The 26,113-nt window shown below is 42.3% G+C and overlaps 1 protein-coding gene across 1 annotated transcript in view; it reads left to right on the top strand.

The window, feature by feature from the left end:
* ADGRL3 (adhesion G protein-coupled receptor L3) overlaps positions 1 to 26,113 on the top strand; it is a 480,164-nt gene that overhangs the window by 298,405 nt on the left and 155,646 nt on the right. The window contains exon 6 of the mRNA XM_066317961.1: positions 18,404 to 19,204. Within this exon, the coding sequence (XP_066174058.1) occupies positions 18,404 to 19,204 (801 nt within the window). The remainder of the gene's footprint in view (positions 1 to 18,403; positions 19,205 to 26,113) is intronic.

Genomic DNA, 26,113 nt, shown 5'->3' with positions numbered 1-26,113 from the left:
CTTCAGTTTAGGGTTCAGTTATAATTATATAGACTTTTTGAACACACTTTTTTTCCATAAGAGCTAATCCTTGGTCCTAATCCTCCCTGAAAAAAGTGGAACGCGTTGATGCTGATGAGGAATATTTGAAGGAATGTTGTTACTTGCCATGTATCATTCTAAGGAAAGGCAAGCTCTCCATGATTCTGTGGGTCATATGGACCAGCTACGTGCAGATGTCTCATTCTTAGTCTGGGAGTCTTGCAATATAAGGTATAGGGAGGGGAGGGCAAGACCTCAGGGTTGTTCATCAGTCCTCTTTTCCTCTGCTGGTGACCTGACTCCCTTGTGTTGAATTTTGGAAGGAAACGTTGTCTTGGCTTTACATGTGATATTTGTGCTTCAGACTGCATTTCTATTCCCTGGGTATGAGATCTCACTCTACATTCCTCTATCTGCTGGTTATTACATTTAGAAAAGCTAATAAATAGGCTCCACATTATTCCTGTTTAGATTAGTTTGGTCATAATGTATCTCTTTCCTTCTGTCTTCCCCTGCTGTCTTTAAAACGTTCAGTAGAGGACTTTGCCTGACATGAACTAATTTTTGTTTTGCATCCTTCCCATCTCCAGTTCCAGTCTAGGACCAGTTGAAACCTTTCTGTTCCTTCTTTGTTTGCCTTAAAACTGCAGTGCAAATGCCCTATGATGGTGCTGAAGATGATTTTAATTTTGGCTTACAGATCCTGAGTATGTGTGGTGCTAGGACATACTTTTTACTCTTAAAAAAGCTTTATTTGTACACGTGTTTGCTTAAATGGACTTGTAAAAAAAGCGCCTTGTTTTTAAAGAGTTTCTAAGCACTTCAAAATTTTTTTATATATATAAATATGATTTTTCTCTTTCTGTTTTCCTTTGAAATGTGCAGTGAAAACTGCTGAATGGTGATCCTTGTATTTTCTGTATGGATACCATTCTGTACAAGAGACCTCATGTGTAACAGTGTTGAAAATCTAATCAGGAATGCTTCATGGAGCTGCAAAATCATTGTGGGATAAAACATTTTAACAGGGAAGCAAAGCTGTAATTTCCAGAGAAGGTCATGATTGCAAACTCTGTTGACTGGGTGTGACCTGGATGAATCCTGATGGTCCAGGAGGAAGCCCAGTTATGCCCTAACCTGATGGCCTCTCTTTTGTCTCAGTTTTCCTATTGTGGAGCATAGCTGTTTTGTGGCTAAAGGTTGGAAAACAAAGCAGAAATTGTGATTACAGTCAACAAGCTCAGCATTCTCCACGCTCAGGTCCCAGGCGTGATGATATTGTGTGCAGCAGTGCCATTTCCCACTATCGACTTTGTGAGCAGGACCTTTTCTCTGAGCTGCTCTATAAAGCCCATGTTGCACACACAGCCCAAAGTCCCCTTTAGATTTATTAACAAAGAAAGCAACAAAAACTGGCGTGCTGAGCCACTCCTGGGGCTCCTCCCTGAGGACTGCACTGCTGAGAGCTGGAGTCCTCTCTGCACACCAAGTACAGACAGGGGAGGCAAGATGTGCTTTGCAGAGCTGCTTAACCCTTTCCAGGGAGGAACTGCATCTCACTGTCTCTTGGGAGAAGGGAGGGCCAGCGAGGAGGATGGGGAGGCAGGTTTTTAAATTTTTTTATCTCAATCCCCACAGCATGCTTACACTACATGACTTTTTTTATAATCTAATGGATAGATTCCTGCTGTTATAAGTAGGAAAATTCGGAGTGGAGAGTCTTGTGACTCTGAAGCCATTGTGTGCATGTCACACGCCTCACCACATTAGGCTACCCTTGCAGTCGTGGTCAGGGAAAGCTGAGAACATAACAAAGGCCCTAACTGGCTGTGCCCCACTGGTGCCTGTCCATCTTGGCATTTATTTTCCTTAAGCAGCTAAACATCTCATTTTGCTCTTCCCTGCAGTGAATGCCATCCCAGTGGGATCTCTCAGTGATCCTGAACTGCAGCTCTTGCTGTTGTGTTTTCCACTTTCTTGCGGTTCTGGTCTATGTGTTTTTAAAGGTGGCATCTTTGAGATCCTTGGCCTCTGCTGGCATTGCTTGGAAAGGAAACAATAATCTCTTTATTCAGAGTCCCTGCAAGCTGGTGCAGCTCTGGTGGTGGATATGAGGCATGTGTCCTCTCTTAGTATAGTATCCTCCAGTCTGGTGTAGCTCTACAGCAAGTGTGTGCATGCAAATCTGCTTCTGGTTTTGTTTTACCTTGCAATTTAAGAGCCTTCTGCTGTGCAGACATCAGAAATGGGGGAGAAGGATCATCAGGAAGAACACCAAATGCCCTGGTGCTGTGTTGTTAGAGACGTAAAGGATGGTGACAGCCGTGGACCATTTGTAGGGGGTGTGGCTCCAAGCCCCTGCTGTTTCCCTGTGTTTGGTGCCCATGGAGCAGCATCCCTGTTCCCATGCCCAGCTGCCTCAGACCTTACTGACAATGGTCAGTGGTAGCAATGCTGCTGGAGATGAAGCTGTCAGCTCCTTGGCTATCCCTGCTCGTGGGCTGGGCACCACCAGCAGGTTCATGCAAAGACAGCTGCCCTGACCACAGGGTGCTGGGGTGAGCCGCTTCTGAGCTTTTTCCAGCATCATGGGGGCTTGAAGTGTGACCAGAAGGCAGTGGGCCCTTAGGCCATGGTCTTGTGCTGTAGACGTTCCTTTTGGGACCTGACTTGTGTAAAAAGAGGAGCAGCTGTGTTGTGCACCAGCTTTAAAAAGATGGCTTTCCAAAGTGCAGCCTGTTCTGGGAGTTTAACCTTGGAAAGACTGAGGCCATGCACAGCTCTCAAAGGAAGAGAAACAGCTTTTGATGTTGCTTCCTCTGAGGGACACAGAGGAGCATTTCTTACACGCTTTTCTCCCTCCTGCTGCTTGATGAATTCAGGCGCAGAGTCAGATCCATGGGGAAGCTGTCACCAGGAAGGGCTTGGCCAGTTTGTAAGCTAACACCTGAAAACAGTGCTGTAAAGTAACAAGCCTTCTCAGTTCTTTAGAGCAGATCTCCCTGTGACCAGACGTTCTCCAGCAGACTCTGCTGATGGCAGACAGACACGCAGACAGGTAGCATGGCTGAGAAGGCAACTCCGAGTTCATTGACGAGACATCAGTGTCCAAAGCCTGCATCCTCTCTCCTGAGCAAATGTGATCCACAGGACTTCACAACATGGAACCTGTGGGACTAGAGGAAAAGAAAAATTCTCTCTTTATACCTGTTTACTGTCTGTCTAAAGGGAGGCCACCATTCTGTATTCCGCCAACCATCCTTAAAAAGACCTGGGCAAGGTGACCTTGCCAGGCTGCACACAGCACACTGGAAGGATGCTGACAGCTGCATTTGCAGTGATCATCCCTTGAGGAAAGCATCTGTGCTTGTTCCTTATGCTTGCAGGTTTTCACACTTGATTTTGGACTATGGTTAAAGCAAAGGGAGCCAGTTTTGGCACCATTTCCCAGCTTTGCCACAGCTTCCTTGGACAAAGTAGGCAATATTTTCCTGTCACTGTTCCCAAATGGAAATATTAATCAATCTTTAATTAACCTTGACTATGTTGTTTGTTTAGCTTGTAAGCTATTGAGAGAACAGTCTTTTCTCACTTAGTTGTGGACTTCTGCCTATTTCTGCTCTGAGCCTGGGATATTGCTTCAGGATAAGTACCATCAAAAATAACAGGACATTGCCTCATCTGGTACCTTGCCCATCGTGACAGTGTTACCCACAGTGGAAATATTATCACTGGCTTGTTGATCCACAATTTTGACTAAATTATGAATCCCAGCACGCAAAACAGGAGTGTTCAGATAAGCAATTTGGCAACATCTGTGTTACTTATGTTTAAAACAGAATTAAGAGGAACATAACACAAGGTATATCCATGAAAAAGCCAGCTTTCTTCCCCAGTGTTTTAGCATTTTTTTGCATTACGTTTAGTCTTTAAATTAGTTTTATAACTTTAGGCAAGTAGGAAAAAAAATGCTTTTTATTTCTCGAGGCCTTTGCTTAAGGGAATCAGCATGACAAGTTGAGAATATGTATGGAGTTTTTAAATTAGCTGGTTTTTTCCTGTGAATGTCAGTAATGAAGTGATTGTTTCATGCCTTTCTTTAGGAAGATGAGGCCTGTTCCTTTTGGCTGTTATTTTCCCTCTATATTTGGTTGTGATGCAGTCAGAGATGACCAGAATTGTAAGCAGTGAGACAAGTTTTCTGAGACAGAATTACAGTTCTGATCCAAAGGGGGATGTGGCTTTGGATGGAAATAATGGATGATTCTAAAACACCTATTTAGGTAGTGTTTTATGGTGTTTTAATTGGTGGGGTTTTTTTATTTTGTTTTTGTTTGTTTGGGTTTTTTTTTTATTTTTTTTTTTTTTTTGGTGCGTGGTGGTTTTTTTGGGTTTTTTGTTTTTTTTTTTTTTTTTTTTTGTGTGTGTGTGTGTGTGTGTGTGTGGTTTTTTTTTTTTGGGGGGGGGGTTGGTTTGTTTTTTTTTTTTTTAAACTTACACTCAGCTTTCTTACCACCATCCCTGCCCTCCCTACAAAACATGAAGAGAATAGAAATTTTAATGTGCTCTTGCTGTTCATACTGGGGCTGTTTTCTTCTGGCTCGACTTGTTTGCAGGAAGAAATGAGACATGTTTAGCAAATGGAGGTTTATTGTGGGACATGCAGATCTCTGAAGAGCTCTGATGTACCAGACTTGTCATCTTAGTTTTTCATTGAACATATTTCTCCTGTCCTTGTGTTCACGCACAGCTGTGCATATGTCAAACACAGTTTCGTTTTGCTTAATTCACTACAAGTTGTGCCGCAAGCACCTGGTGCAAGTTTTACTCTGGCTTTGTGGCATGACTTGGACAAAACCACAAAAATCCCCGGTTTTCCCTCTTTTCTCATCCTGAAAACTGGAGCAATAATATTCCTAGAGAGTTTGTGAGCTAAGAATTCCTGTAAGCTAATGGACAGTGAATTAAACTCCTGGCCAGCTGTCACAGGCCACTGCTCCTTGCTCTGTCAGAGTTTCAAGGTATTGGCATTTGTGTTGGCTTCCTTATCTGTAAAATGGAAATACTACTTGTGTGGTTTGAAGGGAGGAGCTGCATAACACCTACTCTTTGCATTGAGCAGGGAGTCCAGAAGCCACCAGTCAAAGGTGTGTTTTTCAAACTGGCAGGTCCACTAAAAGATCCAGGGGCCAGCAAAGCTGGCTACTTCCCGCTTGCATTTCTTGCCTACTGGCCATGAGAAGACCAATGCTGTAGCCTTGCCCAGAAGGTTCCCCATGGCTTCAAAACACATGCAGCACCAGAGCTGTCCTATCCATCTCTTTTCCTTTCTCTGTTTGAGTGTGTCACCAGAAGAGACAGCCCCAGCTGCCAAGAGCCCCCAGCAACTCCCTCTTCAGCTTCCAGAGAAGGGCAGTCTCTCAGAGAAAGTAACATGTACACTTCTGTCCTGTCTCTGTGTCTCGGGTCGCACACACAATCTGCTATTATCACAAACATCGGTGTTGAACCAAGATATGGGCCATGATTCTTGTGAAACTGCTGTTTGAGAACCTGCTTCTGTAAAACAGAGCTCTTTTTAAAAAGTGCGTTGGTCATCTTCTAATTTAGACTAATGTCTGTGGAACTAAAGATGAGGTCTTCTACCTCAGTCAACCCAGGTAGAGCTGTCATGGTGACTTTCTTCTCATTTCTTCTATTTTGTGCATTAGCTCAAAGAGAACACAGTAATGCACTGAAAGTTGTTTAAATTTTTATGGAAGTATGCATTTGTGAAAGATTCCACACGAACTTGTATCAATGGGGTAGGCCCTGCTCTTGCCCTCAGGTTGTGAGGGAGATGCACACCATCCCAGCCTTTCACAAGCCTGCTGAGGCCAAACAGTTGGTTAAGCCTTTGCTGGGCTGTGCCTGAGTATGACCTGAATTTGTGAGTGCTGTCACTGCTGGGGACATGGCTTGTTATCTTGCTGGTGTCCTCCATCTGGGAGGTGAACATGGAAAAAGCAGACCAGGTTAGCAAAGTGGTGGCTGATGGCTGAGATGGGTGTTGACAGGTGCTCTCTAGGTTGTGTTTCCATACTGGTCTTAATGGTGATGCTCCTTAAGCTATTTTGCTTCAAATTTTAGCCCCTTTTCACCAGCCTTTCTTATTGTACATCTGCATAGTTCAACTCTTCTCAAAAGCCCTTCCCTCTCACCCCCAGGGTTATTTCGGAATTTGCTGGGAAGCTGAATCTCCTCTCCCAGGAGATGCTGTAAGCTGTGCTTGTACTGGTCGTGGGTTCAGGCCATGACACAATCCCATCAGATCTATTAGATGAGTCCTCCTGAATGCAGAAGAGAACAGGATGCAGTGATAGGAAAGGGCCAAGTCCTCTGTTCATCATATCAGCATGACCCCATTGATGCCCCTCTGGGAATTTCTGGCAATGTGGTAATTTGATTTTTGAGGTTTTGCGTCATCGAAATTATCCAAAAGAGATTTCAAGAGAGAAAGGGCATTTTTATGTGCAGCAGGCATAGCCTTGGCATCTGGCTCTGTCCCCTAGATTTCTTAAGGGTCCCTTTTAACACTGTTTCCTATTTTGAGATTACTAAAAGCTGGACTGAAAACTGAACCTCACCCTTAATTCTTTTTCCATTTTGAATCTAGCAAGATAAGTAAGTGCTGTTTTACATAAAAACTAAGCCATAGCAAAGTAGACAGATTTATTGAATTATCTCATACCAACGTGAGTGTGTTTCATTGTCACTTCTTTTTTTTTAATTTAGCAAGATTTTTTAACTTTTTTTATCTACTGATTCTGTGGGGAAATAGCTGCATTGGCTATGAAATAGAGGGGGCACCACACATTGACTGCTCCAATAATCTGCACAGTAAATAATGTGCAAGAGCCTCAAGGATCCTAATTTTTGAATATATAATACATTAGAAGTTAAGCTGTTGCAAAAGCACACAAAAGACTTCCCTCAACCTTCATAAATTCTTATGCTTTAAATTAGAAATAAAGTAGTCTCGTTTTTTGTGAAATGATAGGTCTTAGCAGTGCCTAATATTCAGTTCATTGCAAATAGTACAAAATTTCTACATAGTCACTGCATATATTTTATTGCTGTAATTTGTGGTTCTCTCAAGCAGAATAATATTTTTACTTCACTGAATATACCTGTGCGAGTTAAAGGTCTCAGATGTATTCCTTTAAAGTGACAGTTCATTCCTGCTTTATATCAGTACTTTATTCATTAAAAATAAGCATAAAATACAATGTCATCCTTCTTAGCTCTAGATTCAAGCAGTGGGGAGCCAAGTCCTGAGAGCCATAAAGGGTTCTCTATTCACACTTGGGCTCAGAGCACGCATTAGCTGCGAGGTACTCCCTTGATGGGTTTACCTGCGTGCTTCGCTGTGTAAACACCCCTGTCCGCCTGTGCGGCAGCCCCGGCTGGTGGCGGCTGCATTGTCACAGCTGTCCCCAGAGCACTGCAGGGACTCCCGGCGTGGCTGGTGCTCCTCGGCCAGCTCCCCAAATACGTGAGGACAGGGATTAATGAGTGCTTGGGGCGGCAGGGAGGAGGATGGTTGTGCACAGCGCACAGGGGTGTTGGGGGACACCCTGACAGTCAGTGTCACCTCCTGCCCTGCACCAACGCTATACACTGCAGAGGCATGCACAGTCCCTCCCTGCCCCCAGCACATCTGGAGCATGAGCTGGAGGAAAGGCGTGGGAGCCTTTTCACAATTCATCAGTGCATGATCTCCTCTGAAACATCTGCCTCTCAGCTGAGGTTGCGTTGACTCTCAGTACCGAGGGCTGAAGCAAAAGAGAGGATGAAGTGAAGGCTCCCAAGCAGTTTTCTGCAATACTTGCTTTAGCAATCTGTAGATGGGATGTGTCAGAATAATTTCTTCTGGAGTGTTTTAGGAATGTTCCTCAGAATGTGAGCTGTGCCAGCATCTTTGCATTGCACATGTGAGCGTATGTGCGTGTGACACACGCTTGGGTTAATTATTTAAATCCTGAAATGTTGGAAGCCACTGTGCTGCATATGTGCACATATGTGCACACACACACATACAGAGCACTTGTGTTAATTACTTTAGCCTAAAAATGCTACAAGGCACGCCTAGGTTCCTTTTTGCATCTTCTCTTTTTAAATAGCAGATGTTGTTAAAATTTACACCAGATTGTAAAATCTGTTCCAAAGGACCGGTCTGAAGTCTTAACATCTCCTTCCCTGTTCTTCACTTGCTCTCCGAAGTGGTTGCAGTAAAATCCCACCTCTCCAGTTACTTTGTAGGTGTTTTGCCAATTCGTAGAGGGGAAAACAAACGTGTCGCTTTGTTTGTCTTTGTGGAAATCCTATTCTGATTTTGATGGGCATTTTACTACTGCATCCAGTTGGAGGCACTTAAGAATAAGTACTATTGACAGAGGCAATTGATACGAAATCCTTCCTGACCGTTCTCTCAATAGCTAAAAAGAAGCGGTGTTTTACCTACCAAAGCGTTATTAAAGGAAACTCAGCCATAGCAGCTGCTGTCAGCAATATGCCTTGCAATCAAATGAGAAATATGGTAGATACTCCAAGACATGAGAGAACTGCCAAGGCTTATTGCAGAGCAAAGAGCTTTTCAATAAATGTTTTCTCTGAAGAGCATCAGATTTCACTCACTTCTCACAGCTCAGACATGCCTTGGCAATCATGATTAGCCTCATTTGGGCCTGTGGAATCTATTATTTTATAGCTAGTCTCATGGCTGGCAGGATGACAAACAGTTTATTCCTCTTTGGAGAGAGATTGGACTGAAAGACACGGAGCTTTAATTCAGTGCTCCCCCACCTAAGATATTTTTCCTTTCCCACCTATTGCTTAAGGCAAGATATCTAATGTTTACCTCGATGGCTCTGTCAGGCTTTTGACATCCCAGATTTAGCTCTTTCCTGGATGAGGACAAATCTTTAAGAGACTTCAGGATTTCTTTCATTTTAAAGTCATGTAAGGAGAGAAGAAATATATTAAGAAGCCCCCATACAAATAGTAATTATTCCTAGTTAGCTTCATTTGCCAAGATATGCCATGTGATATTCCTATGCATTTGAAATCTCAACAGGAGGAACAAGTGTGGTGGTTATCCAGGTCTTTTTGCCTGACCAGTTACAATGGCTGAATGGGCAAAGGGCGTAAGTCCTAGACTCAAACTTAATTACAAGAGCTTTCTGGGGTTAGATTTTACCAGACAAGGTTTTTTGTTTCCCAAGCAGCTGTTTTGTTGTGGGTCTTTAACCGTTCTGCCAGTTTGTCTCTCCATACGCTGTCTCTGAGCACTCCTGGGCTGAGCTGGCAGCACTGGGAATTAATTGTATGCTCCTCCTGTTTAGCAGCCCTGGAGCATCAAACCCTGCTGCTAGCACCTCTTGGTCCACCTTTTTGTGCATAGAAGCCTTTCTTGATGGAGGGGAGCAGCATCTTGGTATTCAGTTTGCCCTCAGACCCTTTTCAGAAGGGCACTGTTAAATAAATGTGCTGAGGAAAAGCTCAACTGTCTTTTTTCCTTTTTCTTTTTATTGTTCTTTTTTTCTTTTACTTGTTTAGGCTTGAAGCTGTAAGTAATGCACAGATGCACAGTAATGCCTCTCTCCCGTTTTATAAAGAAGCTTACAACCTGGATGAGGTTTAATTCATGTCTCTGTTGGGGAGACTGGATCTCCACATCTCATTTGTCCTTCGCTGCAGGTCTGTGTTGCAAAGGGCTGATGGGTGCTCAGCATCAGGCTCTTCATTGGCAGCAGGAGCCAGCCACAGAACAAGTGCTGCAGAGGGTCAGCCCTGCAGTGCTCACCTCCCTTTCTGGAGCTATGCTTTCACTTCTTTTTCAGTTTTTTTTCTTTTTTTCTTTTTAATGGGAGAATGATGTCCAGGTGGCTGATTCTGCTGTAATTTAATGGCAGCTCACTCATCTGCTGTTGTTCTGGAAACAATACGAGGCCAACTGCCAGGGAAAGTTTGGCTGAATGACCTGTAGCCTTAATTAAATTTTGCACAGTTCTTGTACACTCCTTTTTTTTTTTTTTTTTTTTTTTTCTTCCCTTCTCATGCTAACTCATCTTGCTACTTTTCTTTTAATTGGCAAATTTAAAAGGAAAATTCTGGTGCACAACAAGTTGAGAGCAACTTTTCTGTTTGTGAGGGTGGTGAGTGGTGGCCAGTGCTCTGACAGTTTAACTAACATAAACAACTTTTTTGTTTCCCATATTCAGGAATGAATTCATTTTTCAGGTCACTTTATCTTTGAAATGGTGCTCTAAACATAAAATCTCATTTACAAAACAGATTTACACACATTAAAAAATCAGATATTCCTTCTGAAGATGAACTTTGAATATAACAATTTCTGCTGCTTCTTTTCTTTCCAGTGCAGTATATTTCAGGACTCATTATATCTTAAGTGAATTATCTTTACTTGAGAAAAAAATATTTATCTCTTGGAATAATACATTTAGAAGTGCAGCACAATCACATTCAGTATCTGCTGAAGCTGATTAAGTGTCTGCTTCTTCAGAGAAGCCAGTCACTGTGACTGCCACCTGGAATAATAATGAGAGGAGAGAGGCAAAGAAAGAATAGAAATTATTCACAGAATATCTGGAAATCCAAATGTTTGCAAAATCGTTGAGAACCAGCTCGTTGTTTGCTCCTCTTGCAGGGCCAGGCACGCAGCAGGGATCTGTTTAATCCCAAAACTCAGAATCCCTGAGTTTCATTTGCTTTCTGCAGGAGAGATTTTTACATTTTTGTTTTACAAAATATGTAAAGGCATAATTTTTTTGTGTGCTTTGGTACCTAAAATTAGGAAATGAGGTAATAACATTTAAGCTCATAGAAAATTTGCCTCAAGGGGGACAGTGCCTTGGAAAAGCATTTGTTATTACTTGGGTTTTGTGGGAGAGTCCGTGCGAGAGCTTGGGCCTCTGATGCCTGTCATCCATTATATGAATGCCTTAACAAAATGATGGCTTTCTCCCAAAATAGCCTGAAGTTTGATCTATAATACACAAGGCAATTTTGTAGGAAGCCATAACTTTTTTCATCTCCCAGAAACCTCTAGTGGACAAGACTTAATGTATATTAGTGGTTTCCTGGGTCCTGATGACTTTTAAGTTATACTGACAGGTGTTTTAACATTAGTAATCCTTAGTTTTATTTTAGTGAGCATCTATTAAATTTAGTTATTATTATTAAAAAGCAGACTGAAAGCACTGACATTTTAAGGAAGCTCAAATTAATGGTTTGAAAGGTTTCACAAATTTATCAGATGAATGGAAATCTAAGGAGGGAAAAAAGTCCACTTATGAGAAACGACAGCTTTGATTTCTGCAGATCTATAGATACCATATTTAAGGATCTAATTTAGGTTGTGGTTCATGAAAGCATAGATTATTGACATTTCCAGTCTCTGTAGTCTACAGCAGAATTAATTAGAAGGTGATAATTTTGGGAATGTGTTACATGAAGCCATTGTAGCGCAAAGTACTTTTAGAGCACCTTTGTTTATTGGCACTTGGATATTATATGAAAAGTGTAGCATGGAATTTAAGCAAGGGAGATAATTCCTCCCTTTTATTAAATAAAGGATTAACTCTTCATTTGCTGTAAAGGGCAGGCATGGGTCCTGTGCAATAAATCCAGACAATTTTTTTCCAGCATTATAGGAGAGAGTCTAATGTGCACACATAGTTAGATTACAGCCAAGAAGCAGGAAGCACTCTGTTTACTGAAACCTTAAAATAATGTTATAAACTAACTCCCACCACTGTAATAGTTTAAACCTAAATAAACTTTAAAGCTTAGCTTGCAGGATGATTTTTGTCTGGTGGAGAACTCCATTGGAGAGGCTCGAGGTTGAATGTTCTTTCATAAGAGAAATTGTCAGCCACAGGAAAGATAATTCATGGTGATATACTTGATAAGAATAATTTCTTCATTCCTCTGGCTGGAGAATGGAAGTCTGAGTGCTTTACATTCAAGTGTCAGGTTGCTCTTGGACTGCAATTCCGGTAATGTTAATGGGGTCTGTTCTCCATTTAAATATGTTCTAGGAAACCCGTCATGTTGAGAAAAAAAAGAAAAATCAAAGTAAAGGAAGACTTGGCGGCAAAAAAATGGAAAAATAGCAATAGCAGTATGTACTTGTAAAATAGTCTTAGAAAACCTTATTCTTCCATTCATTGTGTTTGCTCCTGAGCCAAGACTCAAGAGGTTTTCTTCTGTTGCAAGTTCAAACTTTTCACATTAAAAGCTCAGGAAATGAGTGTTTCACTGGGACTGACAGGACTGGAGTTCAGGTGTGACTTGGGGACCGCTTGATGTGGAGGTTGGGGATGAAGGCTGATCACTGTGTCTTCTGTAGAGAGGATAGTTGCAGTGGAGGGAGTGAACCCAAAGACCATTGTGTTGCTGTTCGGTTTCCTTTGCCTAGAGGCAAAATATCATCTGGCCTTCTGCTGGCTACAGCTTGCCACAGTGGATGTGGGTGTGTTCCCATTACCAAGGCATTTGGGGTCTCCTGACTGCCCACCTGTACTGCAGTGGGGCCCCAGGCTTTCCTAGAAGGAGTGGGTGGATGAGAGAAATGGTGCCATGTACTTTGTTTTGTGTCTGTGCTGCACAGAGTGAGCACTGAACTTGGCTGTGTGGTCTCTTTTGTCACTTTAATTATGTGTGGGGAGAAGAAAAAGAAGCAGAGATGGGTACTTCTGCAGCATGTTGAACTTCAGGTTGCCAGAACATGTCATGTAAATGCCGAGCTAGCTCTCTTAGCTTTTCTTCTGGTGAACCATATATGGGGGTTGAGTGGGTTTTATATGCAAATTAATTTTTTTAAAAGTATTTTCATATTTTAATGAGGCTTTGAGAAACCTGGCATAGTGGAATGTGTCCCTGCCCGTTGCTGGGTGGTTAGAACTGGATTGTCTTCCAACCAAAACCATTTGGTGATTCTATGATTTTCATTCCCTGGGTTTAGGTATTTTTATTTCAGATCTGCTGCTGTCCTGAATTTTGAACGTGTCTCTTTTTTTTTTTTTTTTTTTTCCTGTTATTCCAGGGGTCAACTATGCCTTCAAAAAAGAAGAGCACCTTCACCTGTGAGCAGGCTCTACATGGGCATGCTTTGGGGTGCCTTGGTAGATTTGCAGCTTCTCAAACATGTCCCTGTTCAACCTAGGACCCACAGATGGGGCTGTGTGTTAGGGAGAAACACATAAATTGCTTTTCAGCCTCACCTGGCTACACTTGTGGTCAAGTTGGTTGTGGGTAAAAGATGAAGAAGCCATATCTGGCATGAAAAACCCTCTCAGCCTGGCTGAGGAGCTGCAGCTTGTGCTACCAATATCTGGGGTTTTTAGTCCTTCTGTTTTGTCATTAACTATGTGTTTATTGCTGAGTATATTATTAGTCTCTTAAATCAATCAGATGTGTGAAGGACAGGAGCAGGGAGTGGATGTCACTTATTCCGCAATTAAACATCTGCCCTGGAAAAAAAAAAGTGAAACAAACAACTAGCAAAGTACAGGGCACAAGTCTTTGCACTGCTTCTGCTATTGCCTTTTAACATTCCCCTAGTCACTTTTCCCCCCCGTTCAGGAGTTTTATGCTGCTGTTGTGTGGGTTTGAAGCAGTGCCAGGGAGACAGCTCTCTATATGGCTCTGCCACTGTGTGCTTGTGCCTTAAATAGTTGAGTGCAATTCAATGTGGCAGTAAGAAAATGAGCAGTTAATGTTGTTCAAGTGTTAATTGTGCCAGAGTGTGTTTTCAGAGCCTCGACACAGCAATAGTAAGAACATTTAATTAATGTTTTTGTAAAATTTCTCTGAAGGGGTTGCAGGAGTCTGCTTGGGGACAGGCTGTAGTGGCTCATGATTGCACGCTGTCCTCAGTTTTTCTTCCATCTGAAGAATCATGAGAAAGTCAGTTTATGTGGAAAGTCTTGTTAGTAACTCCCCTCAGACACAGCAGGTGGTCCTTGATTTCTTTATGGCCTCAGGTGCTGTTGAAGTCAGTGGCACTGGCAACCACTGTAGGGAATCAAGGTGAAATACCCTTGTTCTCATCCTATGGAGGAATGGAAGACCTCAGTATAACCGTAAAAGCTGTGTATGCCTGGGGTTTTTTTCTCTAGATCTTTGTAGGAAAGAAAGGTCCAAAGTGTGCTGTCATCAGTACTTAAATTCTGTAGACTGGCACAGGCATTACAGAGATGTAATATTGTCTGTAACTGAGGAAAATTTTAAAAATTCTACCTGTAGTTTGTGAAGACAGTCGTGCAGTGGTATGTTATGTAACTGAAGGGGTAATCAGACTCTAATTAGATCCTTCCTTTTAATATTGTTCAATGAGCTAAATCCTCCAAGCTTCTCATGGAACCTGTCTGAAGAATATGGTGCCCCAATATAAGCTGAATGGTTATTGAGATTCAAAAGCAGTAAGTCTTAAATTAGCAGAGGGAAAATATGTATTTGTGATACATACAATGGGAGCACCGTTCAGAAGGTCGCCAAAACACATCTGTGTTCGGAATTCTAAAAGAGCTGGATGTGGCACTAAGTGTTAATAACACATATGAGCTATTCAGGGTAAGGGTAATCAACGCTTCAGGTCACTCAGATCAGCTGGTCACAAATATATTATCTCCTCTAGAAGCTTCTCTCTCCCTGCTTTACAATATCACACTGTTGTTTGAATGCATTACAAAAGCTTTTGCGCATTTGGAAATGTAAATTACTACCTTCTATGCTGCCAGAGGTACTGTATACCATCAGTGAGGGGAATCAGTGTGAAGCCATACATTTGGAGATCTGTCATGTTGCCTTCTTGCTTTTGCCAGGGACATTTAGTGCTTTTCTGAATACCTTACTTCACTGTGACCAGCCACAGCCACAGTCAGGATGGGGAGAACAAGTGGTGTGTGGGTTTCTCCGATTGCTGAGTCTGGAGCTTTTTAATCTTGCTGGCTCCTTCCCTTGCAAAACCAGATTGCACTCGAATGCATTGTCTCTGGTTCCTAGAGCCCTGACAGCCACATGTTGAAAACATTTGCCTTTAACCTTAACCTGTTACGAGGTAGAAAGGCGCCTGAATCAAAGCCCAGGTAAAAAATGCTGCTGACGTTTGGAAACACTCATTGTGGGAGCTGCAGTTGGCTCCAGCTGTATGTCTCTCTGGACAGGGACGTGTAGATCCACATGTCTAGCCAGAGCATTTGCAGCCCTGCCCTGAAATTGTTCTTCCTCCAAGCCTGCAATTTCCCTACAAATGAACGAGACTTTTGAACACAAGGAGTTTTGCAATGCCAGCACCAGAGGACACTTGGAAGGTGTCTCGGTCTGGAAGGGGCTGGAGTGAACTCTGGGCAACAAAACCAATGCACGCGCGCACACCTTTGCATTCCTGTCTCGCTTCTCCAGACAGAGATCTCTCAGCTGTCAAAGCTGTCCTGGTTTGCTGGCGTGTTCGTGCTTCTCCCTCTGATATTTCATGGGGCCTGTCTTCTCGTGCACCTTCGGGGAAGAGGCCCCATGGAACCAGCAAACCGCAGGGCTGGGGGCGCAGAGGCTGTCACGTCCCCACCGTGCTGGAAGAAGTCAGGGCCTGTGCCACAACTGCGGGAGGCTTCTAGACGAGAACCCCCAAACTTTCTTGCAGGAAGGTTGTTAGATATAGAAACTAGTACTGAGTATTTAGGAATTAATAAGTGCACTTCTTTTAAATATATTCCACCTGAAAGGGGCTTTGTCCAAAGGGGCACAGTCTCTTCAGCAGCATTATGATGCACTGTGAATAATTCACATTAAAATATCCAGCAAGTTCTGGGGTTGGGCTTTTATAATAGTGCTTTACATATTTTTGTCTCCTTAATGCTGTGAATCTTTGGGATCTTATAAATAAGTGCTACAATGTTTTCAGTACTTTCTTCCTACTCTTACTAAAGTGTGTTTCTTCAAGACAAGGGAAAGGACTCCACGAACATCCATGGACATGCTTCATTTGACTCTCCTAAGTTTTCTTTTCACATCATAAGTTAATATTTTCCTGTTTTAGGTAGGGATCTCTGTTTTACAGGATTTTGGCAAATAAATGAAGATGTATATTATAAAAAAGGATTCTTCCTGGAATTTTTATTCTATACATGAAGCTATATCAGTCATATTTCACTTTATGGGTATTTCATTTTGCTCTGTGAAACTAGTCCAAGGTTGCTGCTTACAAGGTAGAGTCCAGGGGGCTCATTACATCCCAAGTGTTGGGCTTTTTTTTTTCCTTCTGCCAGATTTTCCTAAGGTTAAAATTTATCTGTATTTTGTTCAGCTTGTCTGCATATTATCCAGTGTATATATCAGAGGAAAGGTTTATATATATATATATATAAATGTTCACATACCAAAGTAAATTAATAAATCTTCCTTTTTTTATGAAAGAGGTAAAGAAAAGTACCTGGCCAATACAGTACCATTAATCTATTCTCTTTTCTCCTTTCTCTCTTTACCTCTCTCTCTACAATAGAAGTGGAACAAAAAGGTAATTAAATACCTTTCAAATTATATATATATTACTTATGTATAGGCTAAGTTATTTAACAGTTTAACGTTTTAGTTGAAATACTTTGTCATTAATTCTCACTACTTTTTTGTTAAAGTTTATTTAGTATCTCTGCTGCTCAACTTCACCAGATTACTCATATTTGCTGAAAAGTTTTTACCTGTGCCACCTTTTTTTTTTTTTTTTTTTTCATTAAATTTCTATTTGAAGGCTTAGATAACTCATTTTCCTGCCCCAAAGAATTTGGAAGGTGTACATACTTATGTATGTGCATAAGTATGTCTTATTATGGCATAAAAGCCTCTTGGAAAAGGCACCCCTTTTTCAGCAACTCTGCGTGGTTACTTAGACTCCAATGGACCTATATAATTTTATACCAGTTATTAAATCTGATTTTCCTCCTGTCTTGCTCTCCAGACAACATTACCAATTTCTGCATTTACAAAAAATAACCGATTATGCTCCGAGCAGGAAGTGTGAATGTGGGATCCCATCCTGCCAGCCCCGTGCTGCCAGAAGCGCGCGGTGGGATACTTCTTCATGCCTCCCTGCCACCCACCCCATCGTCACGGTCACCGTGCCTCTCGCGGATCGTGGAGATCAGCCTTCCAAATAACCAGCCAATATTCTGCCCCCCATAGCGTGTGCAGCACCTCTGGGCCAGGAGGGTGCTGATGGGGAGGGCGAGGGCCAGATTGGCTCTGCAGCATCCCTCCTCTTGCCTCCCCATCCATCCATCCATCCATTCCTCCATCCATCCAGCTGGCCCCTCAGTGGTGGTGTTCCCGTGGGGCCGAGGTCAGCCAGGCAGAGGCTGAGCCTCTTCCCAGGTTTTGGATGTGCTCTGGCCCGTCAGCCCTCCCCGAAGTCTGAGCAGCAAAGCATCCCAGTTAGTCAAACTGCTCCTCTGTGCTCCTCTCATGTAACAATAGAAGGTATATGTTTTTAAGTTTGAATTACTACTATATTTAACAGGACATTTTTTTAACTGATTAAAATCTAGACATTGGGTTCCTCTCCAGCAAACTTTATTCTTTTCCTTCCTTCTTTCCTTTCTTCCTTTCTTCCTTGTCTTTTCCTTTCAGCATCCATATGTCATTCGTTTTTAATTGTGTGGACTGCATGTTTCATGTGTCCTGTAGCAGCTTGGAAAGTCTCATTTCTAGTTATACTCCAGATGGGTGTTCCCCCCCCACCTCCCTTTGCTTTAAACGCTCTTCTGAGTTGCTAAGGGATTCGCCTCTGCATTGCTATTGGTATCCTTTAAATATTTAATATCACTTGGGCTGTAAGGATGGGAATTTCTTTCTCTTATTTCCATTTCTAGGCCACTCTTCTGTGGGCTGTTCAAATAAATATGTGGATCAATTCCCTCGGAGTTTAGCCCTTCACCTAGTAGGTACAGATTCACTGCAGAATATAATTTGGAAATACAAACCCAGAAATCCTTTGGGGGCACATATTCATTTCAGAGTTTACAAAACCGAGTGGTCCAAGTAAGTATACCTGTAAAAGTAGATTTGAAGAGCAATAAGAAAACAAGCCAGAGCTGATAGAAAAAGCGGGGCGGGGGGAGAAACCCAGTTTGGTGGAGCAGATCTCGTTCCAGAGATATGGTGGGCTGGAAGGATAGTCTCCAGCTACAAGGCATTGCTCTTGGGTTTCCTCTCATCTCAAGTGTCCTCTGCTCCAGGACTAGAAGCTGTTGAGATGCTTGGGCCGGCCACCCCTGAACTGCCATTAACTTTGGTTTTCCTTTTAAATTCTTTTCCCCTGTGACAGTTTTTCTTTGCCCTGGACTGCTGAAAGGAGTTTACCAGAGCGAACACTTATTCGAGTCTGACCACCAGTCGGGCGCCTGGTGCAAGGACCCTCTGCAGGCCTCTGACAAGATCTACTACATGCCCTGGACGCCGTACCGGACGGACACGCTGACGGAATACTCCTCCAAGGACGACTTCATCGCCGGGAGGCCGACCACCACCTACAAACTCCCGCACCGGGTGGACGGCACGGGGTTCGTGGTGTACGACGGGGCTTTGTTCTTCAACAAGGAGCGGACCAGGAACATCGTCAAGTTCGACCTGCGGACGAGGATAAAGAGCGGGGAGGCGATCATCGCGAACGCCAACTACCACGACACCTCTCCCTACCGCTGGGGGGGAAAGTCCGACATAGACCTGGCCGTGGATGAAAACGGGCTCTGGGTAATCTATGCAACAGAACAAAACAATGGCAAAATAGTCATTAGCCAGTTGAACCCTTACACGCTAAGGATTGAAGGGACCTGGGATACTGCCTATGACAAGAGGTCAGCCTCTAATGCCTTCATGATCTGTGGGATTCTATACGTGGTGAAGTCTGTGTACGAAGATGATGACAATGAAGCCACAGGGAATAAAATAGACTACATATATAACACTGACCAAAGCAAGGATAGCATGGTGGATGTGCCCTTTCCAAACTCCTACCAGTACATTGCTGCTGTGGATTATAATCCCCGGGACAACCTCCTGTATGTATGGAACAACTATCACGTTGTAAAATACTCCTTGGATTTTGGCCCGCTGGACAGCAGAGCAGGTAAGGGGTTTAACACCAAACCAAAAATCTTTCTATTTTTTTTTTTTAAATATGTATTTTTTTGTGTAAAATTGTAGTATATGCCTGTCTTACTGATCCGGCTGAGATTCTGCAAATAAAGCCCCATCACAGAGCTATAATGGTTAATAAGACATTAATATGTGCAGAATTTTTTTTTGGTTTTGGTCTTAGTTGAAATGAAGCGAACAAAGGAGTATCTACACATAAGTAGCCTGAAACAGTTTCAAAATGCCCATGCTTTTATTCACAGGGGTAGCAGTCTTTTCTCCTGAATTGAATTTCTTTGGTACATCATCAGATCCTTTTCCCTTCTGCAGGAATTTTGACAAAACAAAGCATGGAGGATGGTGTTGTTGCAAACAGCTGGAGGAAAACTGCCTGCCAGTTTAAATTACTTTGTTTCATTAAGCTGGAGGAGTTTTGTCTTTTTAGAGAAGCTGAGACTAATTGAATATGTGATCGTGCACCCACAAGTGTGTGTCTGGAGTCAGGAGGAGAATCAAGAAAATCCTCTGAATTCTTGCTTTATTTTCTGTAAAGTTTCTTTCTTTTTTGAAGCATTTCTTGACTACTATACTTTATCTTAGAGGATCATCTGGCCCCCAGAGGTTTCCCAGCTTTTCCGCTTTGTTTCCAGTTAGTTACGTAGGTATATTCCCTTACTTTTATCAACTCCATCATCATTTTTGCAATTATAAAGTTGCCACTTTACCAGTAACAAGACTTGACCCACACTGTGGTCAAGCTTGTAGAAGTTGCAAGTGTTTCCAAGCAAGATTTGCTCAGTCATTTTAAATGGTTGTGACTGTACTGATGTAGTCATAGTATCAGGTGGTTCTTATGGTGGACCGTGTACTTTGGAAGGCTGAAAAAGTAAGAAAAAAGGCAGAGTTAATATAATTTCGACAGTAAAGTATTCAGCTCATGACATGGCTTTTTCTGAAACATTTCTTTTTGTAAGTAAGAAACTTGAAAGCGTGTGAGTGGATTCAGAGCTTTAGATTGCAGAAGAGAAGTGAAAAGGTTTCTGTTGCTGAGATTTTCTTTTCCTGTGTGCAGCCTATTACCCATGTATAATGAAAATGGATCAAGAGATGCTGAAAGAAATGGTGGGTATGAAAATCTGGGGAGTGCTGGTATAAAAGGAGTAAACTAGCAGTGAAATTGTGATTTTTTTACAAAAATGTAAGGAAGGGCAGAAGAAAATCTAGAAGAAGCAGATGAACAAGAACTGAGTGGCTGCTAAGGAGTAGAGATATTTTCAATGATGTTGACCTCTGCATGATCTCAGATGAGTGAAAAATGAAGTAATACTTCACATTCTCCTAACTTAATGACAAGCATGTACTTTCTGGGTGGTGGAGTGAAGCAGAGCAATTTGTGAGCTATTGGCTATCCCCAAGGAGTGGAAATCAGTTGCATCCCTTCTATTTCACAGAGTTCCTCTCCTTTTTAGTGAATTGTTTTATAATGGACTCTTTGCTGGCGCTTTGCATCTAGTGACCATTGTCAGCAATAGCATCTTTAATAAAATATTAAAAAAAAAAAGGTTTAGTCAGTGTAAAACCTAAAAAATGGAAAAAATCCTACTGAAAAAGGAAATTGTTCTTTCTTCCTTTTTTTTGCAGTGTAAGATGGAGAAATGGGAGAATAGGTGAAAACCTTGAAGGAGGCTGAAAGTCTTTAAGGTCCAAGGATTTGAATTATCTTTATGTCTCTCTGGTTTGAAGCCCCTTTAGTTTCACTCTGGTTTGGATGAGAATTTAAAATCCTCCAGTGCATCAAAAAGAAAGCTGAAGCAGTTTTTGGCTTTGAATGGTGGGCATGAGAGAGTTAATCTGGTGTCAGGGAATCTGGTGAGCTTTTTCTGACATTCTCTGTGTGCAAATTTTGTACAAAGCTTTGTAATATGGACAAAAGGCTTGAATTTTACCTGTGGTTTTCTTCTCTGAAAATTGTTGAGATTTCCTTTCTGGCAAGGCTGCATAGGGATCCCATTACCTCACTATTTTACAAGTTGAGAGGACTTCTGAGAAGTCTGCTCTGACAGCAACTGAAGTTTTTTATAAGCAAATTGAATAGGCCAAGACATTTCAAAAAGAAGGAAAAAAACTTCACTAATGGAGTTTGCTGCTCCATTACCCACATAGCCTGATTAGTGGGAACGATTTTTGATGAATCAGTGAAACAGAAGCACTGATTTTGAGTTGAACAGGTGGGCAAATAGTTGCATGACATCAGGTTTTTTTGCATAGAAGAGCCAGGAGACCGGGTCTGCATGGTGCTTTCTCTTCCAAGTTCAGTGCAACCCATTTTCTGGTTAGCACCACATTTCATGCTGCATTGCTTTACATGTAACACTAAATAACTGATTGGCTTAAACCCAGCTTCTCTACCAAAAAGCAGGAACAGAAGCTGATACAAGCCTGGGAAAGCAGTGTAGAATTTTAGGGGGTTTTTTTGGTTATTTTTAGATTTTTTTTAGATTTTTTAAAATATGGATATATGTTTCTCTTCTCCTCAAAAATCACCAGTATTTCTCTGTATTAGAGCTATGTTCAATGCAGGCATTTTCCACAGTGCTACAATTTGAGTAGCGAAATTTGTAAACAATATCAGCTTAATTAGAACAGAAAAGAAGGATTGTAAAATTGATGGGTTGAACATATGGGTTGTTAAAAAACAATTAAGGGTGAAGTTTCAGAAGAGTCTTAAAACTAAAAATTGATCATAACAAGAAAAGTGAAATACTTAACTACTTAAATAGCCAGTAACATGTTTGAAATCACTTGAACCATACATTTCAGGGATATCTAAAATAAAATACAGGTTCTGGGGACTGCAATTCACCTAGAATCAAACATTTTCAGTCTTTTCCCAAACTGTCCAGAAATACTGGGTGTTGGCAAGAGTTGCTTAATTTATAGGAAAGGCAATGCTCACATCCTCTTGCCATTCACAATGTCTAAGCATTTTATCTGATTTTTAATTAAAGATGTGTGCATGAAGGTTTGGAACATATTTGAGATCTTTGCTCTTGCAGAAGCATCTCTCACCTGCTATTTAAAAAAATGGGCTTTTACTCCTTGGAGAGAGTGAGTGTCAAATCCTGGAGTTCACCTTCTGCAGCAGTTGAAGTTACCAGGGAAAACAAAATATTTTCAAGTTCTAAAAGCTGAGTTTAGCTGATCTAGGAGCAATTCAAGGCTCTTGATGGAATTAAACCCAACTGTTCGTTTTTCTCAGAAATGAGAAAAGCTGCATTTTAAGGTTTTACCCAGCTCTTTTTTTTTTTTTTTTTTCCCTTTTGTCTGGAGTTGTTTTTCATTTATCCCAAAAGTGATTTTGAAAGCAAACACTCCTCAGTGCCTGCAAGTCCCAAGAAACCTATCATTAATGTCTGCCCTCAAGAAGTGAACTTGAAGATACCAAAATCCTTTGAAGTGTATTTTCTTTGAGCTGTTTGGCCTTAAAATGAGCTTTTTGGAGGATGCTTCTTCATAAATGCTCCTGAGTTTTTTTGGTTATTTCTTTGTAGCTTCTATTGAGTTTTTGAATTTGAAGCGTTAGTAAGGATAGCTGTGCATCTCTTCCATTCTCCAAAAAGTTAAACCCAGAACAGTATTCACTTTTTTTTAAATGTGTCCTACTGGACATATGCAGAGAGGTGAGCAGAATGCTGTAGTGACAGGATGACAATTTCCTGCAGCCTAATCAGTTGATATGCACCAGAGTTACCTGTTTTAATCATCACTCACTTATGATACGTTCTGTGCAAATAAACACAAGAAAATATCAACAAGGCTTCCTCTCCAAAAGGTGAAGTGCTCCCGTCCTGCTTCCCGGCGCTGTGCTGCATACCAACACACATCTCCTGGTTCTGTGCCTCAGCACCTCCCTGGGCAGGAACAGCTCCTGCCTGGACACCAGCCAGGGGTTCCTGGGCATCACAGACACCGCAGGTTCTATCTTTTAATGTATGAGGTGCCCCAGTGCTGGCAGCTCTTGCCAGGGCTCGGGATAATGCTGACGGAGCATTTGGATGCTTAGGTGGAGGCTGGAGCCTGTCCCATAGCAGAGAGGTTCAGGGAAGAACTTGAACCAAGTTAAGGATGCATTTTGTGCATACTTTGGCCTTGGATGTCCCAGCAGCCCTTCCCAGTTACACGGGAAACACAAACCTCCTGTTTTTCAGAAGGTGTTTTAAATTATGTCCAGGAGACCCAAGCATTACCATATGGGCCGTTCCATGGGTGTGTGAAGTTAATAAGTAAATACACCCAGTACATAGGGAAGATGCTGATATGGTATATAAGACTTCTAATACAGCCTAAATGTGCTGAAGTGGCTTCCACACATTTCATGTCAACACTGTGGTCAGCCATTCCGGCAATCAAATGTGATACAGAAATTACATATTTAATGTATGATAAATGTGATATTCTGTGATATTTTAAGAACCTCAGAGGGTGCCTGTCAAACTTTTATCTTCCACATTTTGTCAAGTGTTGTGGGATGCTCTCTTGACGTTTATTCAGTCAGAATGTTTGGGTTGTTTTGTGGTTTTTCTTCCTGGAGCAGTTTCACAATGCAGATAAGGTGAACCGTCTGTCCTTATAATATGCTAATTAAGTGCCGTTTGTGTCTTGGGTAAAAGATGTGGCAGTATGGTGATGAATAAGGACTTTAAACACATATGACACCTCGTTAAAATGTAATTTTCACATCATAAATCTGAGGCCTTTCCTTTGACAGCTGAGTAATGTGGGTAGTGGGCAGAGGAACTAGAACATTTTGGAGCTGTGCTCCTGTGTAGCCGGGAGCTGCTCCTGCTCACCCGACTTCCTTGCCCAGGAGCACACCAGAAGGGCTGTGGAATCCTAAATCCCACTTGTGCACAGGATATGAGTTCCTATGGCTTCAGGAACCCGTTGTGATAAGCCACGTTCGCTATCTGTGAAGTTGAACCCAGGCTGCATTTTAAAAGGCCAGCTGAACAGCTTCTGATGAGCAGCTTCTCCTGGTGGACCAAGGCCATTTTTTTAGGGAGCTGCTGAGTGTTTAATTGCTGCTTCTCCTGTAGTTTTGTTTTCCAGTTGCTTTCCTCCCACCTAGAAGCATCCCTGACTCTTTCACTCGTGATCCTCCTCACTGCTTACAGTGACAGCTGCTGGTTGCACAATGTTGCTGGAGGCTTTCAGAGAGATAGACTCTTACTTTCAGGAGCTTCTGCTGAATGTGTGGTGTGACTGAGCCCTGGCTTTTATCCACCAATATTTGCCCACATATTCACGTTCCATTCAGTCAATGAATGTTTCAGTCCCTTTTTGCTATCTAAAACAAAAAGGTGTGTCTTAAGTTTGGAGGTGAAAAAAGAACATCTTTTACAACAGAGCAGGCCTTTCAGCCTACATTTGTTGGGCAGGCAGTATCTTAAGCTCAAAGGGACAGGAGGACAGTATTCCATTAGTGCTCCATTTTTTAGACCTAGTCTGTTTCTTAATTTTTATCGTGTTTTAAATTTGGCCCCTTTGTAAAGCAGCGTTTGAGTAAAAAACGATCAAAAAGCATCATGCCACGCTAGACTTCTGAAATTAGGGGTTTCTGCTTTCTGTCTGGAAAGCTGGAGTTGGAGCTCTTTTGTCTACCTTCTCACAAAAGCCCCTTAAAAACTGCAATATTCCTCAGCTTCAAAATTATCCCTTTGCAGAGCATATCATAAATATTAATACTGCTTGGTTAGCACAGTGGGAGGAACTTCAATATCTCTCCAGTACGAATAAACACATGGTAGCTCCTTTTTCCTAAATAAAGCTACCATGGAACAGCAGGTGACTACAGAGTTGGTGCAGCCTTCTTCTTCCTCAGTCCACTGCTCCTGCTCTGAGGCACCTATTTAAACCACCCTGAGAAAATGGTACAGCAGAGCTAACCCATCCATGAGCTAAATTGGGATACTGCTGTATCCTTGCAGCAGATCAGTTGTTGCCATTGCCTATATCCATGGGCTGGGGTCTGTTCCCATGGGAGTGCTTGGGGTCTGGGCTGGTGGGCAGCCAGGATGGGTGAAGTAGGAGAAGGGCAGGAAGAGACAAAATGATTAAGCTAAAACTTCACTTTCAAGCTTCAAAACAAAAGGAGGCCTGAGGCTTCGGCACTTCATAATCCTGTCAAACACGGTGAGGGGGAAAGGACCTTGCCAAGAACGTGTCTGAAAAGCTGAGACAGCTGTTTCTGGCAGCGAGCATGGGATGCAGATAGGGAGCTGATTGTATAGGGAAAAAAAGCATTAACTGCCAGTGAAGGATAGTGGCTTTTCCTCTTGTGCAGTGAGCTCCTCAACGTGAGGCATCAGCCTGAGTAGTGATTAATGGTTATTTTATTGAGTGGGAGACCACCGAGTCATGCTGACATCAACCATGGCTTATCAGTCTGGTGCAAGTACTTTGCACCAAACCCAGCTGTGAATGTGCCAGCACTTTGGATTGGAGCTGTTTGCCAGCAGCAGGGAGCAAGAGGTGACACATAGCAAATGTCCAAGACTGCTTTTTTGCAGGAGGAAGGGACTGCATTGTGCACTAGAGACAGTCTTTGAGTGTTGGGTTTTTAAACATGATTCTAGTGATTATCCATCATTTATCTCTTGGCCAGCAGATTGAGCTGGCTTGTGATGGGGGTCTGCATGGGATCAGGGGTTTAGCCCAAGAAGAGACTCATGAATGCTCCATTTTTGACCTGTTGCCTCTGCCTGCACCTTTTCTCTCAGCCCAAACCAAGATTATAATCTGCCAGGCTTTTTCTCAAGACATTACCCTCTCAAGGTAGGTTATATTTGTGCACCTCAAGGCCGTGCATGGTGCAGATATCTTCTGCTCCTTGAGGTTCTGC

This window comes from Sylvia atricapilla, chromosome 4, assembly GCF_009819655.1.
Source record: "Sylvia atricapilla isolate bSylAtr1 chromosome 4, bSylAtr1.pri, whole genome shotgun sequence".
Taxonomy (NCBI): domain Eukaryota; kingdom Metazoa; phylum Chordata; class Aves; order Passeriformes; family Sylviidae; genus Sylvia; species Sylvia atricapilla.
This window is presented reverse-complemented; position numbering and strand designations above follow the sequence as displayed.